Source organism: Lampetra planeri, chromosome 3, assembly GCF_965212315.1.
Source record: "Lampetra planeri chromosome 3, kcLamPlan1.2.h2, whole genome shotgun sequence".
Lineage (NCBI taxonomy): Eukaryota > Metazoa > Chordata > Hyperoartia > Petromyzontiformes > Petromyzontidae > Lampetra > Lampetra planeri.
Genome location: NC_136109.1, coordinates 25,124,606 through 25,143,204, shown reverse-complemented (window position 1 = coordinate 25,143,204; position 18,599 = coordinate 25,124,606). Strand labels below are relative to the sequence as shown.

General features: G+C 42.7%; 1 protein-coding gene across 3 annotated transcripts in view; it reads left to right on the top strand.

The window, feature by feature from the left end:
* The first annotated feature begins 244 nt into the window (after positions 1–244).
* UACA (uveal autoantigen with coiled-coil domains and ankyrin repeats) overlaps positions 245–18,599 on the top strand; it is a 77,730-nt gene continuing 59,375 nt past the window's right edge. For 2 of the 3 annotated variants that reach the window (XM_078624818.1, XM_078624816.1), the window contains exons 1-2: positions 245–433; positions 4,441–4,501. In XM_078624818.1, coding sequence (XP_078480944.1) covers positions 4,466–4,501 — 36 coding nt within the window. In that variant the 5' untranslated portion in view covers positions 245–433; positions 4,441–4,465. Of the gene's footprint in view, positions 494–4,440; positions 4,502–18,599 lie in introns of all 3 variants that reach the window. The other variant, XM_078624817.1, reaches the window with a different exon arrangement.

The following is an 18,599-nucleotide window of genomic DNA, read 5'->3' as shown; positions in this document are numbered from 1 at the left end:
GGTCTGGCGATGGAGGGGCAAGGCTCGGAGGCTAACCCAGTGGGTACAGCGAGGGTTGTTGGCAAGACGGAGAGTTGCGTCTAGCGAGGGGAGTTGTGGACGGACGAGCGTAGCGCTGTGGGTTTGGCAGGCTTCGGGGTACGGCAGAGAGCAAGGCAAAGTATATGGAAGGCGAGGGGGGAGGGCTTGAGTTCGGGGTAGGGCAGGCAGGGCAGGCAGGGAGGGGCTGCGGTGGGCGGGATGGTGGTGATGATGATGCTGCTGCTGCTGCCTCTTAGGTTGAGATGCAGGGCTGGTGAGACCGGTGAAGCTACCGCTGCTGTGTTCCCTGGAAGAAAGGCGGCTCTCTGCCCTTGCTCGGGTTACGTGGGGACGAGCGAGCGGAGTCCGAGAGCTGCGAGAGGAGGAGGAGGAAGGGGAGCCGGGGCATGCGGTATTTGCGAGCGCACTTTGAACAATCGAGTGTGCGCGTGTGCGGCTGAATGGCTGGGAGGTATGTGACTGTGTGAGAGGCAGACAGATTGTGAGTGTGAGACGCTGTCGTCTTAAACTATCTTGTGCGCCTGTAAGACACGCACACACACACAGACTATCGTGTGCTAACGTGTGAGACGTGGATACCCATGTAAGTGTGAAACACGTGTGTGTGTGTACGAGATGGACGGTGAGTGAGACAATGTATTATACGTGTGTGTCTGTGAGACGGAGAGATTGTAGTGCGATACAATGGCTTAAACATGTTTTTTTCTTGTGTGGGGAGAGACACTGTAGGTGTGAAACAATTACAAAGTGTGAAACAATTACAGTGTGCGCGCAATGGAGAGATTGTCTAGTATGTGAGCGAATGTGCGTGTTGCCTGAGGCTGTGTGACTGGCTGCCTGAAAAACTTGAATGAGATCACGCGTGTGTGTGTGTGCCTGTGCGAGAGAGAGATCGAGATAGACTGTGAAGTGTGAGAGAAAGACACTGTCTTGTACACGTACGTGTGAATGTTTGCCTGCCTGCCTGCCCGCCCGAGCCCGTGTGTGTGGGGGTGGTTTGGCTGCCTGTGAAACTCCGCCGTTTAATGAGATTTCACGTGCACGTGTGCGAGATGTCCACACTCAATGAGTCTTTTCTTCTTCTGCATTAGACGGTCTGTGGGCTACGAACCCGGCCACCCGAGTTCGATTCCAGCTGACGGCCGACACCACCGGGTGACGATTGTCTGAACCGTTCCTGGGCCTCTCCTAGGTCGACTCGGCCTCAAATGAGTACCCGGTGCGGTGCGTAAAAACACCGCCACCGGGGAGACAAAGGCGGCCGGGCGTGGTGTTGGCCACCCACACACCCCCTTTAGTGTGCCGTGCCGGCCTTCGTAGGTGCTCGCTAACAGCACTTGCCCCAACAGTTTGTTGAGGCTACACGGGGGAGATTTGTCTTTGTATGCATTATAAAGTATCCCTTGAAATGTCAATCCACTGCTGGACTAAATAAAGGCAGCAGGCGATGTATTGTTTAGTCGCGAGGTTTGTTTCTACAAACCTCACCACGCTGGCAAAATAATAATCCCGTGACAGATACACAACGTGGGGGTTGTTTTACCAACAGGGTGATTTATGTTACATACAAGCCCCCCATTTGATCGACACGGCTCTGGTGTTGTTAGACATACTTCACCACGCTGGTCATTGCGGATTGATGAGGGCAATGTGTGTGGGGGGCAGGGCAAGGGGCGTCAGAACTGGTTCGTTCTGGTGTTGTGCCATGAAAGTTAAGTTCGACACCCGGCCGGGGATAACACGTTAAGTGGCGAGTGACATATCATCACACGTGTTGTGTGTGTGTGTGTGTTTCATGTCTCGTGGCTCGCATAGGTGTTGTTCCACTCATTTTGTCGGAACAATAATTAACAGGCCACGCGACTGAGACACTTTCTGGGAATAAAACATTGCATGTGGCACTTTTAATTTAAGAGTACTCTATAATTGCTGTTTTTCACTTTTAATGTGACAAGACCCAGCACGTGGCATGCGAGTGTCTGTGTGTGAGTGTGCGCGCACGTGGCCAACACCAAGCGACGATTATCTGAACCGGTCCTGTGCCTCCCCCTAGGTCGACTCGGCCTCAAATGAGTACCCGGTGCGGCGATGTGTAGTTGACATCGCCACTGGGGAGACAAAGGCGGCCGGGCGTGGTGTTGGCCCACACATTCCATCTTGTGCCGTGCCCGCCTTAATAGACGCTCGTTCACAACATACTGAACCTATCTAGATTTGAAGTTTTCGTGACTGCAGGGATCCATACTCTTTGGTTCTTTCGGTAAAGTCACGTAGGTATAAAATAAATTAAATACTGTACCTGTCAACCCATACGGTGTACCCCGTATTCTTGTACAGGGAAATTGAGTTTGAAGGTCTACACGGCGTGTACAGCCGTTTGAATAGGGGCAACAACAATAAAAATTGTCTTTGTTTGTGTTTCTCCCTTGTGATGGGACTTTGTAAGATGAGATTTATAAGGGCACGGGGTGACCAATAAGCTCTGAATTGGGCTGTAATAAGGGAGGCACTGATAAGGGGTTGACAGGTATTTGAAACAACACTTGCTGCAGCAGCCTGTTAATGCTAGGGATCTTTATATTTATACGTTATATGTCTTTATGTGTGTGTGTATCTGCGTGCATGTACATGAGATTGTTTGTGTACAGTGTTTGTCTAAGTGTGTGTGAGACTGCCTGTGTGTGTGTGTGCTACAGCGTTGCGTTGTTAGGCTGAAGAGTGGCGTCGTAGTGACAGCCCACGTGTTAGCCCACATATCTACGTTACAGTCCTGTTAGCAAAGGCTATCCCCATCTGATATGTGATTAAGTTCTTAATGTGCTTGTTGTTATCAATGCAATTATGCTGCGACTACACTCATGCCAAATTCCATCTTTGCAGTCAGCCTTTCTCGAACATTATTCTTTCCATCAGTGATGTGCAATACGTGTTGTTAACGTGTGTGTGTGTGTTCACAATCACATTTATGTATGTCACACGTTTGTAGAATGGTAGGGTCAGCTTCAGCTTCTTAAAGCAGACTAATATGCACCGATATTAAAACATGCCCTTCACAATCTGTAGTTTATAGCAAATGTGTAAGTTTACTCTGATTCTTTTTTGCTTCGCATTTTTTGGCTCATTCCAATCCAGTCGGTGTTGGGGCATTTTGAATCTTAAACTTTGAAAAGTATTCCTCTGTGAATCGCACATACTTGAAAAAATCTTGAGCGTGGCTGTGTGTATGTTTATATATCTCTATGCACAACATTGCAATCGCTGCCTTGTTCAGAGGTAAACTGCTTCTCGAAATATAATTTGAGATATTTAGGTTTTAAAACGAGGTACACGATATACACGCTTTTTGTACTTGCTTAAATAATGGGCAGTTTTTTATATATCAAGAACTGCGCCAAACAGGAAAGGAAAATCAGACGGCTCATTTTTCACCACAAATGCGCAGTTTAATATGAATTAAGTAACGAAAACATAACAAGCGGTATGGGTGTAAACGTTTTTAACGCTTAAGGAAAAAAATCATTCTGCAGTGCCCAGTGCCTTAAATGTCAAGGAATGCATGAACTGCAACTGGAGTATTTTAAAACACTTAAAATAGAAACATAGGTGTTTTTGTTGGTAGGGGTTCTTTTTCAAAAACAGATTAAGGTAGTTGGCACTGCCTTAACTTACGAGCCAAATCCCACGTCTTTGGGTACCAAGCTGCTCCCTTGCTCAAGAGTGAAAAACACGGACATCATTTTGGTCCTGCCTGTATCTGCAAATGCTATATATATTTAAAATGCACAGTGTTAATAACCAAATCAGCTGTCCGTGTGGGTTGGTGAAATGGGGAGCCTAGGACCAATTTAGATATAAGTCACCACTGATTTACTTAACTATCCTTGGTGGGGAATTTAACTCGGGTGGCTGGGCTCGAAGTGCAGTGCAGAAACCACTACAGCGCACGCATTCAAATGCTCTAAATTAGCTGTGGTGTTGCTCTCCAGACGCTCGTTTGTACCCGTTATTTTGTATTCTTACAATTAGCCTAAGCTACGGTTACTATTTCAAAATGTATGAAAATTGTGTGTGGAATATGCCATGGTGTAGCTTGTGCTAAATTGCACAGCATGTGCTAATAAGGTGTTTTACTTTTCAAGGCCACTTATTAAGTACAGTATGAGAAAGGATGCATATTCTGGAACGTGCGATTGAATTGTTGTGGCGGTGTTGGAAGGATATTGAGGAGGTTAGCACGTGCGATAAAAAAAAGGACATAATTCTCCGTAATCTCTCGAGTCCCATGCCATGCAGTCTCGAGACGCAACTCTGCGGGCTTGGTAAGTGTTATTGCGGTGATTTAAATTTTAAATCAACTTCCCACAGGTGACTTCAAGGTCGTATCTGCCTCTCTTCCAGGTGGTTGTAAAGCTGCATTCCAGAAATGAAGAGTTTAAGAGCCAGGTTTAAGAAGAGTGAGGTGAGTGTTTTTGTGGAAATTAACGTCGAACTTTAAATCTTGCTGCATTATATTTTGTGGAAAACAAAGTATTAGTCATGTATTAGACCAAACTGTACATTTTGAGACCAGTAGACTTCCCAGTGGGTAATGTGCTGTTTTGTCAAACTACTGCTGGATTAGCACCTCCTCTTGCCATGTGGCTTGCGGGGGTTGTGTTTGACCATAGTTCACCGTACTGGTTACCCATCCAAACTCTCTTCAGGGTGATTTGATCACAGGCACGCAGTGGTGGGCACAGTGCAACTAACCATTTGCGCGAGATGCCTGGGCAGTGCAATGTTGGTTCAAATATATTTTGTTACAGATAGCCAGAAGGTTGTTTGCTTTTTTTGCTCCCAGACTTGAGTGAGAACGACCAGGTGAGTTTCTGTTGGACACTGTAACAGTCACAGGTGTACATGGTAGGTGGCCGCAGTTTTCAAATGCCACTGGCAGCCTAATGTGCCTGCCACAAAATGTGAAACTTGAAGCGTGGCTACTAGTGGCGCACCTGCAAATCGGGGCGGTAAAATTGAGTCCAGCACAAGCCACACACCGCCAGAGACGGAAGCCCCCAAGCGTGAAATGACAAGCACTACCTTTCACGAGAACAGGTGCGCACGCAGGCGTGTGAGCACATTGCAGTTTAACAATGTGACAAAAGCACTCTAAATTGACAATTTCTTTAAAGGGTAAAGAGAAATCAATGCATTTGTTCATGTACTCTGGCTGTGGTTCACAAGCGCACGCCAACAAAAGAAACTCACGAGCGTCATTAAAACAGCAATGCTTCATCAGCCGTGATCTGCGAATTGTTCGATGAAACCCTCCTGAGGCGCCCATGATCTCTCATAGTCTTGCGCCGCGACAAATCTATTTAGCACGTGTACGTGAGCCACTTTTACCGCTCCATCTCCGCGGTGAACGTGCCCCCGTTCGCTCCTTTGGCGAGAATAACGTACACAGTGCAGTAGAAGACCAAATGTTTCTGACAGTGACCCTTTGCTGTGAAGAATAGTTAATTGCCTCAAATGTTTAGCCTGCTGCATAGTTTTCAGTTATGAGACAGTGTTTATGGCTTGAGTGGTGAATTAGTTTCAGTTATGTAAGCAGAGCCGACGCGGTTTGACCGATTTATAAATTCAATTTTAGTGAGGTGATTCATAGAGAGACTTTTGGCGATTACGAACCGCTTAAACATCCCAGCGTTGTGACAATGCTGATGTCAACATTGCCTCCAGCTTGGTTGTAAATGATGCCGTAATTGCTTTTGCTACAGTAAATGTCCAGATACTGGAAAATTTATGTTCCAACTTGAATGCAAAAATGTTTTGCATTTTTATGTTTGTAGCAAAATAATGTTTGATTCAAATAAAGTTGAGTAAATCAAATGTATCGATTTAATTTAAATTTGATTGCTTCTGCGGTTCATGTTTTTATTTTATCCACTGGAATTATTTATTAGATTAAAAAATATAACTCGTATTTGTTGCCAACAGAGTTCAGTAAAAGTACTGTTCATGCTCGTTGTGGAGAGAAGGCTATATAATCATCCACAGGAAAAAAAGTAGTCGTATTTTTGTCGTGCAATTGTTTATTTTTCCCCTTGAGCAATTTCCCATTTCCAAAACACCACATACACTGTGACAGATCCAGTTCGTAAAACAGCCATTTGTGTGAAAAAACGTGTGAAAATCTCAGAAGTGGTGTTGGCTATTGGAGCAGCAGAAATTGCAAATTCATATGCCTGTGTTGCTTTATTTACGTGCCTTTCACAATTTTCCACTCCAGTGGCTTTCCATTGACCTTCCTGTTCACTGAACTGGTGCATTCGTCGCCTTAGACAGGTAAAATCGCTGCTTTCACCCGCTTCTGTAAAAGGCTCACCTGAATGAGCCAATGGCGTTATCAGAGCAGCAGTGATATATGCAGAGTAAGTGTCAAGGAGCTCTGATTTGGGTGCATGGGGTAGGAAATTGTGCCCTCATCTGCCCTGTGCTCATTTAAGTATTGGTGGCATTTTTTTGGTTTGATTTTGACCCCCATATCAAATTATTTAATTTTATTGCTGAAGGTAAACAAGTGTCCTGGCCATTATCCGAAATGTGACCTTTGACATTACCAATAGTTGTGGAACTTGTTAAAAAAAATTGTATGGTTAAACCTTGTTTATGGCCATTGTTGAGCACAGATTGAATAGACTTTTAATGAATTGCAAAGACATCAACAGATCATGAAGTCTCTGTGTAAAGCCTAGGGATTAATTTTAAGAGCTATGAATCAAAGCATTACATTTTATAGCCAGCTATTTCAACATATGCCCAGAGTCATCATAACGCCACTTTAGGCTGCTGTTCACTCAGAGGCAAGGCAGTCCACTGGGCAAGTGCGTCACTCAATATGAATTAGAACATGAGAATTAGAACACAGTGCCAGATATGCTGAATAAAAACAAATGCATAACAAATTATTTAAATAGATGTATTCACATATTTGTAGTGGTAACTACACAGACAAAACACTATCAGATGGTAGTGGTATGCTCATTTAAAGGACAACGTAGTTAATAGTGAGTGTTTGACATTCTGGGGGGGGGGGGGGGTTAATTTGGCTGTGACACTGGCACACAATGCTTGCTTGGGTTTGATTTTTCGCCTTGGGTATTTTTTACTTCACTATCCATAAGCCCAATTTTACTAATCAGCCCATGGAAACATTCTTCCAGCATTTCTGCAATCGCCAAGGTATTTCATCTCATTATTTCATGGATACTATTCTCTGGTGGCTGCCTGGATTCATCTATAGAATATCAGCAGAGCTAGCTCAGTACTCCACCACAGTCATAACATCACCCCCCCCCCTCCCTCAGGCCACACTGGCTACCTCTTGTTCTAGAATTATGAGTTTGTGCGAGCAGATGGGTTGGAAAGCATTATACATTCTCTGGAAGACGGTGTCCTTTTGCACTGCCCTGTCTGCAACACAAGTGCAATGACTGGGTTTTAGTCTGGCGAACCTTGAGCTCTTGCCTGGTGCAAGGATTTTAGTGCAATCGATATTGCACTCGATGGCCCCCACGTGATGGACCATATGGTCGCATGCAAGTCCAGCGACTTGCTAAGAACATTTTCTCGAATAAGTACAAAGGTCTGAGCCATCAGGAGGAAGCCTGCTTGTCCCATTCCATTCTTCAATGAGCAGACTTGCCTGCTGATTGCATGGGGTCAAGTCAGGTGTTTTACGATAGGATTGACTTGCTCTCTGTGCCTGCACAGTTAGGCCATGCCATTGCAAAATCTTTCCCATCTTCATCTGCACTCCTTGTGAATAATTTGCATTGAAAGTGTAGGATTTTGTGCTTGGATGTAAGCACTGCCCCAGAACTTGCCGCCCACTGTCCGTGAAAGGGCAGGCGTTCTTTCAACAAATAATTGCTGCTAATAATAATCCAACCTTTTGGCGGCTTTTGCAACAAATATTTTGTTGCATTCTTAAGCAAGGCGCCACAGAGTTCGGTATTTATGGAATTCTACTTAAGAAAATGTACGTACTGGCTTTTGTTGGACGTCTCATAAAAGCTGGCACAATTATATTCGTGTTATACTACCTGTGTTTGTAAAAAGCAAGGTTAAAAAACGAAAACATCGCATTTGGCCTCTTGCCTCTGGGCAGTTATACCTCAGTGGGTGGAAATGCGGCTGCTTGTAGAAATCTGCCAGCAGCATTGAGTGTTCCCAAGCGCGCTTGCGGCAAGGACATTCCTTAGAGTGGGCATGCTTAAGAATAACAGGTGAGGCCTATGCGATCTGTTCTGCTGTGCATGAAAACAACTCTTCAGATAACCTAAGCACGGCAGCTCAAGTGTCCCTGTTGAAAGGTGTTGTACTGTAGTTCTAGTTGTTGCTACTTTGTGTCTTAGGCCCCTGTACGAAGCTTGGCAACCACACAGCGCAGAGTCCGACAGTGCCATGGCACGTGGTCAATGTGAAAGGGTAGAGCTGTGGAGGAATGTGTCACATGCGCTTTTGTTAATGCACGTTGTTGGACAAGTTTTATTATTGTAGGGCGTAGAAAAAACGGTTTCTTGTTGCGCTGCAAGTGAGAAATGTATTAAACAAACTTTGGCTAGCTCTGTCCTAATATTGTAGATCGATTATATCTTGTTGGTGTATTAAATGTTTTCTCAGGAATGTATGCACAGGAATTCTTTAAGTTACACAACGGGGCTTGGTAAAGCACCTAAGAGGCAACATCTACAAATGTTGAAAGTAAAAAAGTAAACAAGTGAAGCACTAAAAATGCCTGCACTTAAACTGTCTGAAACTGATATCACATTCTTAGACTTATCTAGTCTGTTGAGCCAATTTTCTATAAGGTTTTAAATTCTAGGCAAAGTCTTTCTCATTACAATACATTACGACTCTATATACTGGATTTACTCAAGCTTTAAAATACTTTCCAAACCCCAGTTCCATCTCCTCGCATAAAAAAGGATTAACTTTTGCAGCCCTATGATTTTGAGCAGCATTTGTTTAAATAAGAAAATTTTGGACGAGTTTCGATCTCTTCCGGGTCTCATCAGCAGACACATGCTGCCGAGGGAAAAATGGAAGTGTATGTATTCCTGTTATTACCCATAGTGTTCCACAGTGGCACATACGGAGCTTTCATACAAAACTATTTTTTAAAAATTGCGTTCTTACTCCAGGTGTGTCCAATAGAGGTACTGTAATTGAAAATGGTTGCATGCCAGTATATTCTTAATACCTTTATTACTGCACCTGCTGTCAATCCTTGCGGTACATGAGGAACAGGATGACCTTGCAGTTTTGAGAAAAATATTTTCATGCTATTTTGCAAATTTAGTGGGGTTGGAAGTATATTGTAAAACTTAATTATATTGTAATTGAAATGGAATACGTTCATAACAATGTGTGATTTCAAAATATTGCCTGAAGCGATTAACCCTATCAAGAAGAGTGACATTGTGGGGCAGAGTGGCTCACCTTGCTGCACCATGAAACCTGGCAAATTTGAGTTCAAATCCTGGCCATGGCTAACTTCAGCGACGACGTCTATCTAAACCACAGCGCCGTGCCATCTCCCTTCAACTCATACTGACCAACATGGGTTTTGTGTGGGCAAAAAGCCCCATGACCAATAAGAGCATGGGGAGAACCATTTAAAAAGTGTATTGACTAATGGATGTAAATTATTGTTAGAATCGAAGTTTCTATGGGCATGTCCTGTACATGTAGTTAGCAAAAGTGGCACGTGCGTACAGTGTATTTACACTCGTAACAGGAAACAAAATGCTTGACAACTTTACGATCATTTTAGTGGTACGTTCTATGAGCAATCATCTGTTTTAACATGTACTTTAATCCCAAATGTAGTCGTGCATTAGAATATTTGTGCAGTACTGAACATGTATGTGTTGGTTTTGTTATATTTCTCTGTGCCAAATTCCGTGCCAGTCGAGTGAACTGGGCGCCCAAACAAATATAAAACATCTTTGTGATAAAACTGCAGATTCCACCTTAAGCGATGTTTCATCAGACATCCAAGATTATTTTTTTTAGAATTGCCTGGAATGTATTATGTCCAAAAATAAACAGAATCTTGGATTTCAAAGCAACCTAAGTGAACAGGACTTCAATAAAGTATTGTCATTTTACTGTCATTACTTTCCTGTGACATTTAAGATCGTTCTTTTTGGTATTTAATAAATACATTCCATGCTTATACACTGCAAATTCCTGCATTCTAGGTCTGTAATGATTTCATGTCTCCCTGATATCGTTCACTGCATTGTCAGGATTTGTGGCCTTGATTTGATTCCAGAATCAATTATTTTCTTTTAACATTGTAGTGAATGTACCGTAGTCGTAGAAGACACGTGTACACGTTGGATACATCATCAACATCAGTGCCAATACACTGTTGGAGGAAGGCCTCCCCAATCTGCCACCATCCCTCGCAATCCTGCAATGTAATTATTGAATATTGCATATACGAATGAAATACAAAAAGATTTTGGAACCTGCAATGGGTTGCACGTATAGCAAGCATAAGAAGCGATATCTAACTAACAAATCACTGCATCACTCCTCCAGTATTTAACTTAAAATTGTCTTTTTTGGTGTTCACAAAATAACAATACTTTACGTGTTGATGCACTACAAAAGCCCTCTGCGTGCGACCCTGTACATTAATCCAAGGACAGACGCAGAGCACAATTTAGAACACCCCTCCCTCCCAGTGGCTGCATGACGGCTTGAAAACGCGCTCCAAGGCCGGCGTGTCGACCACCGCGAGCTTTGTGCACGAGTGAATCCGTGCGCCAAAGCCCACGCTCTGCTCGGCCATGAGATGCGGCGTTGAGAGGCCCCCCACTCCGCTCATTGATCCCCGACGCGCCGCCGCCGCCGTTCCACCCGCAACTGCGGCGCCATTTCGGTGCCGCGCTCGATAATTCCCGCGTGAGCACAGTTGCAGCTCAGACCGGACAGATGTCCTTTTCGCTCGAGTGACTCGAGCACCCAGGGTTTTTTGTTTTGTTAGTTCATCATCGACGGTTCAGAGGCATCCTGACAAAATAAAAAAAGACCACAAAGTCTCCTGGCCAGAGTTGGCAGCAATTGTGTGCATTTTGTCAGGAAGGGGTCTTCTCCATGTCATGTCGCTATGGCACTGTAATGTGCAGGGCTTGGGGTTGGAAAGACAATTATTTTTCCGTTAATCCAGTCTGAAAATAGCGGATGTACTGTATTAATCATTATTAACAACGTGTTGATGTCTGGTGTTGCTAGAACTTTTAGACCAGCATTGTTGATATGGATTTTGTTGTTTATTATTAAGTTGGAACTGCTTTTAGTTAGTTGTGTAGCATGCATGTGAGAAAGCAGAAAAAAACCATAAAAGCTGTATGTACTTTGGCTGCTTTGAACTTTGGAGACGAGAGAAGGCTGTTGGCAAGGTGCTGTTGACAAGGATAGATTTGAGGCAATTTAGTTCGCTGTCCAAATTGGCACTGGTGAAGAAAAAAGAACACAAAAGTAACAGCACTTATGCTTTTTTCGAAGCAGCTGTGAGCACAGGGGTTCAATTTCTGGCCTGGATTTGTGCCGTCATGGCACACTTGGGGGTACCGTGACCTGTTTTCTTTGCATAATTCCACCGTCTATAAACATATATCCCCTTTCTTGAGCCTGCAGTCGGGACGGGGGGGGGGACAGTGGTTGACCACATAATTACTAGCATCCTTCTACAAGAAAAGCATGGTCAGATTCACAAAAAAATGCACGCAACTTCAAAGTCTTAACATGAAGGCTCGCTAGTTTATGCTGACTGAAAGGGAAAAAAACCCGACAAATCTGCAATTGATTTTGCAGAGGACGCGTTCACTTGGCCCAACTTCAAAACGTGCACAAGGTCTCTTTATACTTTTGTAGGAACTGAGGGTCCACACATTTCGACCGCGATGAATGAAGGATACCTGAAACAGCTCGGGGGTGAGCTGTGCTGAACAAGTGGTCTCTGTAAAACATTAATATTCCAGCACACAAAGTAGGTCGCCCTGTTCCAAATCTATTCGGGCATAAATTAAAGTATTTTTGGTGCATTTATCAGTTTGTCAGGAAACAGCTGGTAATGGCAAACTCCCCAAAGGTGATAATAACTCTTTGCACAATGGCTTGCCCGTAGTTTACACCTATTCCAACAAAGCTCGAAGGTTATTTAATACTTTTTACAACGCCACTCGCATAAATACAATCTTTGTGCTTTATGTTCTTTAAAAAAAACACACACATTTTATGAGGTTTTGTCATTATTCAAATGTTGTTTTCGGATGGGATAGTTAATCCCCCCCCCTGGCCCTGCTTATTGTTGCATTTGACGCCTACACAATGGGCCTTTGTGTGGGTACAGTGGGTTATGCTGTGCACAAAAGCATCTTCTGCACTTTGCTTTTGTGTTTGCACTTGGACGTTTGAAACGTCCCCCCATTGTTCGTGGCAGATGTGATAATATCCACTGAATGGCATTGTGACATGGGGAAAAATATTTAACTGTGCCGCGCACATGCACTTGGCAAGCAGCGAGCTCCGCTCATTGTTAAAAGTTTTATCTTGAATACAATTTAAAATCAACACAGCTTGTTCGTTCTGTGATAATATTTTTTTCCTACTAGTATCCAACAAGAAGGTATATAACTCTTTCTGTTTCCCCATTCATTCATTCTTACGCGCAGTTTATATATATTTATGAACGAGTACGATTTTTAAAAAATCGTTGATTTGATGCTTCACTTTGACCCGGTTTTCATCCACTCGGCATTATTTGTCTACACACACTCTGAATGTTTGAGGACATGCTGTCTTTCTTTGGAGATTGACCTTGTAATCAGGATGATTGTATTATCATCATCATAAGACATGCTCAAGTCACTGCTGGATGAAGCCCTGCCCAATTTACCACCATCTCTTTGGTTTTTTCGGTAAAATCACGTAGGTAAAAAAAGAAATTAAAAGAAATTAAATCACGACGTTTCGGAGGCAACACAAGCTTCCGTCTTCAGGTGGCACCGTCACAGTAATTTTGCTGTATGAACACCCACGTGACTTTACCGAAAAAACCAAAGAGTATGGACCCTTGCAGTCACGAAAACTTCAAATCTAGAATTACCACCATCTGTTATGATGTAATAATCCACCTAGTACCCGCACAAGAAACTGATTTACTGGTAATCGCTTTTATCTCCACAGTGGATGCGTTCCATTTCTTGGCTGCCACGCCATCATTAGTCTTGACCATTGATCATTGTCTCTCCTAGCGATGACGTATTTTGTCCATGCTCAGTTACTTTTAATAACAGCTGTAACGTATTTTACCTCCGTATGTTCTCAAATACACGTGTTCCAAGGTCATTTTGTTGGGAGTAAATGATTTGGTCTATAAATAATACCGTTCTGTAGTTCCTGTAACGGTGTAACCCAACCGATGTAATGTTTTTGCTGCTTACCATGTACAGCCAATAATTTCATTACTCACATGTATTACGGGCAAGCATGCGGTTTTCGAAATTTATAAACAGCTCATTATACATCTTTCAGTGTAATAAAACACCGACTTTAAAGCCATAATACCTGCCATGTGCACCAAGCACCTTGCATGTTGTTGATGTCCTAAATCTGTTGATGGCCTCGGAAGCAGATGGACCGTGCCGTTGAAAATTTCCAATTACAGAACATTAGGACAGTACGGTCTCTTGTCCTTGTACACAATGTACATTTTATTCTCAAAAGTGCAGTGTTCTTGTGAAAGAGCATTGGCACATATTTGGGATCGTAAATGTGTCTTCCTTCTGGGGAATGCCTGCAGCATGTGGCCGAAAATAAGCTTATTTAGTGTTTTTACATCTTGAGGCATTGAATCTGCTTTGTTGCACTCGTGTGAATGAGTTGTTCGATTTTTTTTTAAACATTACTGGGGATACGAAAGGACGCTGCTTAGTAACATACGTGTTCAAGGTATTAGGTTATATTTTTTAAAAATCTTTACTTCATTAGCTCTGGTAGTTTCTTTGAAAAAAAAAATATTTCGCCTGAGTAGGTATGAAGTGTTTGAGGGTTATTTATATTAAAAGCCCTCTGTTTACCAAGTCATGCGTCCGACCGCTTCTGACGTTTTTTAAATGCATTTTGCACGCCTGTGGAGAAAGCTAGCACGTGCATCTTCGCTCGATTGAAACTTCCATTATTGTGTGCAGTGTAAAATTTATGGTTGTGTGTAAGAGGATCGAGGATGCTGGGTGACTCAGGGGACTAAGGGCCACATGCAGATACTGATCTGAGATATCTGCAAATGCCACTTAGTGTAATAGAATTCTCATGTACTCTCGTAATTTGATATTCTCTTTTGGGTTACTGATGGTTTTACCAGAACATAAAAAACTGCAATTACTGTGTGCTTAATTTGATCATCCTGAGCTTTTGATATGACACGAATCGGAGATAAATCAAAACAAGCACTCATCTCTACCGAGGGCGTTGTATGTTTAAAGATATAATAGCTTTGCACATTCTTGCGGTATTCTATTTATGATTTCTCCGTTACAGGATGCACAATTCTCCCATCAAGTTGAGTTGCAGATGTAATTCATCTTTGACTTGCAAAAGGTGCCAGTGGAACACTTGTTTTATAATTGGATCAAAAAAGATAATTCCTAATAATATAAGGAAATCTATGTATTTTCTATGAGTATAACATAAGTATACAGTCACAATTGCAACAAGTCGTGAAGATGGATGGAGAGTGGCATCTCAAGACCATGAGGAATAGTGATGACCTTGTGAGGCCTTCATCCAGCAGTGGAAAGATATTGGTTCTGGATAATGGTAGTAACAATATCTCTAAAACTTAAAATCCAGTATCATTTTACACTTGTAAAATTTCCTACATTTTACCAAGGATATTTGTGTTCATACCCTAACATCAAATTTCAGTATTAGAGTGTAGTGCTATATTTCCTGATTTTAATATTTTTTGTAATATTTCATCTGAGTGGAAATTTCATCGTATTTTTTTTACATGTTATTTTATGTTCTGAATAAATGGTGAAAACATTTATTTCTGCACTCTGCATATAATCTGTACAGGACCTGCAATTTGTTATACAAAACCTTTGGCAAAATCACAATTTTTGCAGTGCTCTAATGTGAAAATGGATTTTTGAGTGATAGAAACTCACCCTGGGGGTGATAACACTGAAAGATGTGATACTGCGCAATGAAAAAAGGCCATCATTGGAAAGAAAATTCTACATATTTTGAATGCCCACATATACATATAAATGATATTTCACACACATGACCTGCTATATATTGACCATTTTCTACTGAATAATTTCCCAAGTGAGCATCGGTCTTACTCCTGAAATATGAATAAACTTTGTGAATGAAATGATCACTGTACATAAACAAATAATACAAAGAATCCTGCTCTCAGCATGAGTTGAAAGTTTGGACAAATGTTGTTAGCGTGGATGTGTTAAGTGGCTGGTTTGGTCTTTTTCCATGCTCGTGTTGATCTAATGTACTAGGTACTTATTTTTGCCTGAGTTAACCTATCAGCAGAGGCCCATAACTAGGTTGATAGATCATAACTTACATTGGCATTGTTTTGCATGATCAGAAATTGAAGCCAGGTTACTGTGAGGCCTTATGAAAGTTTAATTTCCACAACGTTCACCAGCTTCTTTTTACATGCACAGGCACGCAAAATGCATTGTCGAATCTATAATCTGTATTCTGAAGCTTCCCTAGCAGGTGCATCCCATGGCTCTTGAAGGTGGCAATGGTAATCTTTTATTTTTACTTTTTTGCAAACTTTTGACAGTCTTGCCCTAACTTTTCCATGAAGATCTTTCAGAGAATTTTGGTAAGGGCTGGCATCATGTGTCAGAATTAAGTTGTGTGCCACTGATGCGACTCGAGAGGTTCTTGTGGCATATAATTAGCAAGACCGGATTTGTGCGATCGCGTGAAATTGTTGGCAAATTCTAAGTGTTGCAGTGCCAAGTTCAGAAAAAAAACCCTTATTAAATCACCCCGAGCACGGCTTCGTGGGGGGAGGGAGCTATGGCAGTTCCAACTAAGGAATTTTTTATTGCAATATTCATAAAATATATATTTTAATTATTGCTCTGTGCTCAGTATTTTAAGTGTTGCATAGGAGGCATTTAACAATTAACTTCCTCCCCCTCCACCCTTCCCAAAGAGTGATTTATTTAATTTTCAAGATTTGGGGCCATGATTCGATTCATAATTCTTTCGTGCTACCTTCTTAGTGTTTTTTTTATTGTAGTTCATTGATAACATCTCATTTGTTTTGCTTCTAATATCGTTTATGATTTATACAGTTTTGTTTGCGGCCACTAGGCTAAATGTAACGGCACATCATCTTCATATCATCATCACCTTCATAAAAAGTTGCAGTGAGAGTCGTACACAAAAAGTTGATTTCAATGTCATCGTGAGCTGGCTTAATTCAGCTGGTGCCCAATATGGCCCATGGGCCGTAGTTTTTACAGCCCTGCTGTGACGTCTTCAGCAGCATGGCACATTGTTAGTCCTTGAACAGCTGTGCGTGGCTTCCATTGCACGGTGTGGGTGTTCATGGTTGTGGCTCGCGGGTGATGTGTCCACCTTGAGAGTTTGCTCCTTGCTGTGGTTCAGTTAAGGACAGGTGGGGGAGCTGCTAAGACAACAATCCAATGTTTCGTTTGTATACAGTGTTGTACTTGCAAATTGCATCTGACAATCACTGAGTAGAAAACATAGACGAAGCTGGAAGGCTGCCAGGCGGTGAACCATGTCCAACAATTGCTCGGCGGTTCTCTACATATTAAGATGTTTTCAGCCAATTAGTGAGTGTTTATGCATGTGGGTGTAAACCGGATCATCCGGAGAAAACCCACACATGCAAGGGGGCAGCACTCCATCCCATGCAGAACGGACAGATGATGTCAGTCCACACTTTGCCGTTCAGCATTCTGTTGACGAGCCAGGGTATTGCACCACGGTGCCCACGGGAAGGTAGTCTTGCAACATCTTGTCATTTGTCTGGTGATCCACCAACCTTCACTTCCTCCACAGTGCTGGATCACGGGTGTGCATAGCCACCTCCGCCCGGCTGCGAGCGAGATGGCGCTGTGACGACGGGCGCCGTTACATGCGTTTACGAGCGCCGCATTGTCTCCGTCGTAAGTTGATAATCCTGCGGAGCTTGTGCCGTTTGTCAGGGTAGGGTTGGGAATGGGCCAGGGTGCGGCGTGGGGATGGGATTTTGGAGAGGAAGAGAGAGAGAGACCGCTGCCGTGCCCGGACAGGTCTTCACGAGCTCGTGTGATGAAACACTTGGGGGCTTGCTGCCGCCGCCGTCGCCACCACCGCACCCTTTAATTTGACCCCACCACAGGAGTGGTGGTGGCGGCGGTGCTGGAGCCTTACCATTACGTCACGGGGGGGGGGGGGGGGCTAACTTGGTTGGATCACAGGCATCTTTTTAGCAAACAGAGATTGTCAAGACAGAGCTTGTTGCATTTCATTAAGTGATTTACAAACCCACAATGCTTTGTCTTTGTGTGTGTGACTTGTTTTTTTTAAATAACTCCCAGTAAAAGTGAGGCATGATGCAGCAATATTGAATCTACATCACAATATATTACACACAATAAGTAGTACTACAGTAATCGGCTTTTGTGTAGTGTCTATACAAAGTAACCTTTACCCAATAATTCCTCACTGACACTCATGATGTTTTTTTTTTCCAGAGGGTCCCGCCTTCGGATGTTTGATGAATTTCTTTTGGGTTTTTTTTGTTCGTGTGTAGGAGGAAACTGGAGTACCCAGAGGGAAAAAACCCTCATGTATGAGATTGCCTGTCAGAATCATCCTTGCTTTAATGACTCCAACATTCATCTCATTGACGCTTTTGGTTTATTTCTGAATACCTTCGTCATAAATCATGTATTGGGTGGCTCTTTTATATTACAGTTCCTACTTGTCTCGGATACAAAAAAAACACGTGCTTATTATCGCTACAGTGCATACTCCAAGGATAATCTTCTTTAATTTTATTTATTTTTGCTTTTGTCGTTTGGGTTATCCACGTCACTCGTGCAAATGACACCGCTGCCCCGGTATTCTTGAGTTCTCACCCTGGTTAAACAAACTAAACCTACAGGGGCTACCCATCAAGGTCAGAGTGGACCGGATGCTTGTCCATAGGCAGAGAGGTCACTTTATTTCCAGTGTAGGAAAGTGCCAATGTGCCGATTCAATGAATGATTACAATTGAAGGTCACAATTCGATTTTAAAATGCATTGTTGTCCGTTAAATTTTGTTTCATTTGTTCTGTCTAGTTCATGGCATTAGTCTAAAATACTAAACAAAATTTGCAAATAATTTTCACGAGTTGTGAATCCTGTAATCTGTTCATATACGAGTTACTCCATGCATGTATGCCGAGTACAAGAATGTAATTTGCGCTTTCTTTATATACTCCCTAAAG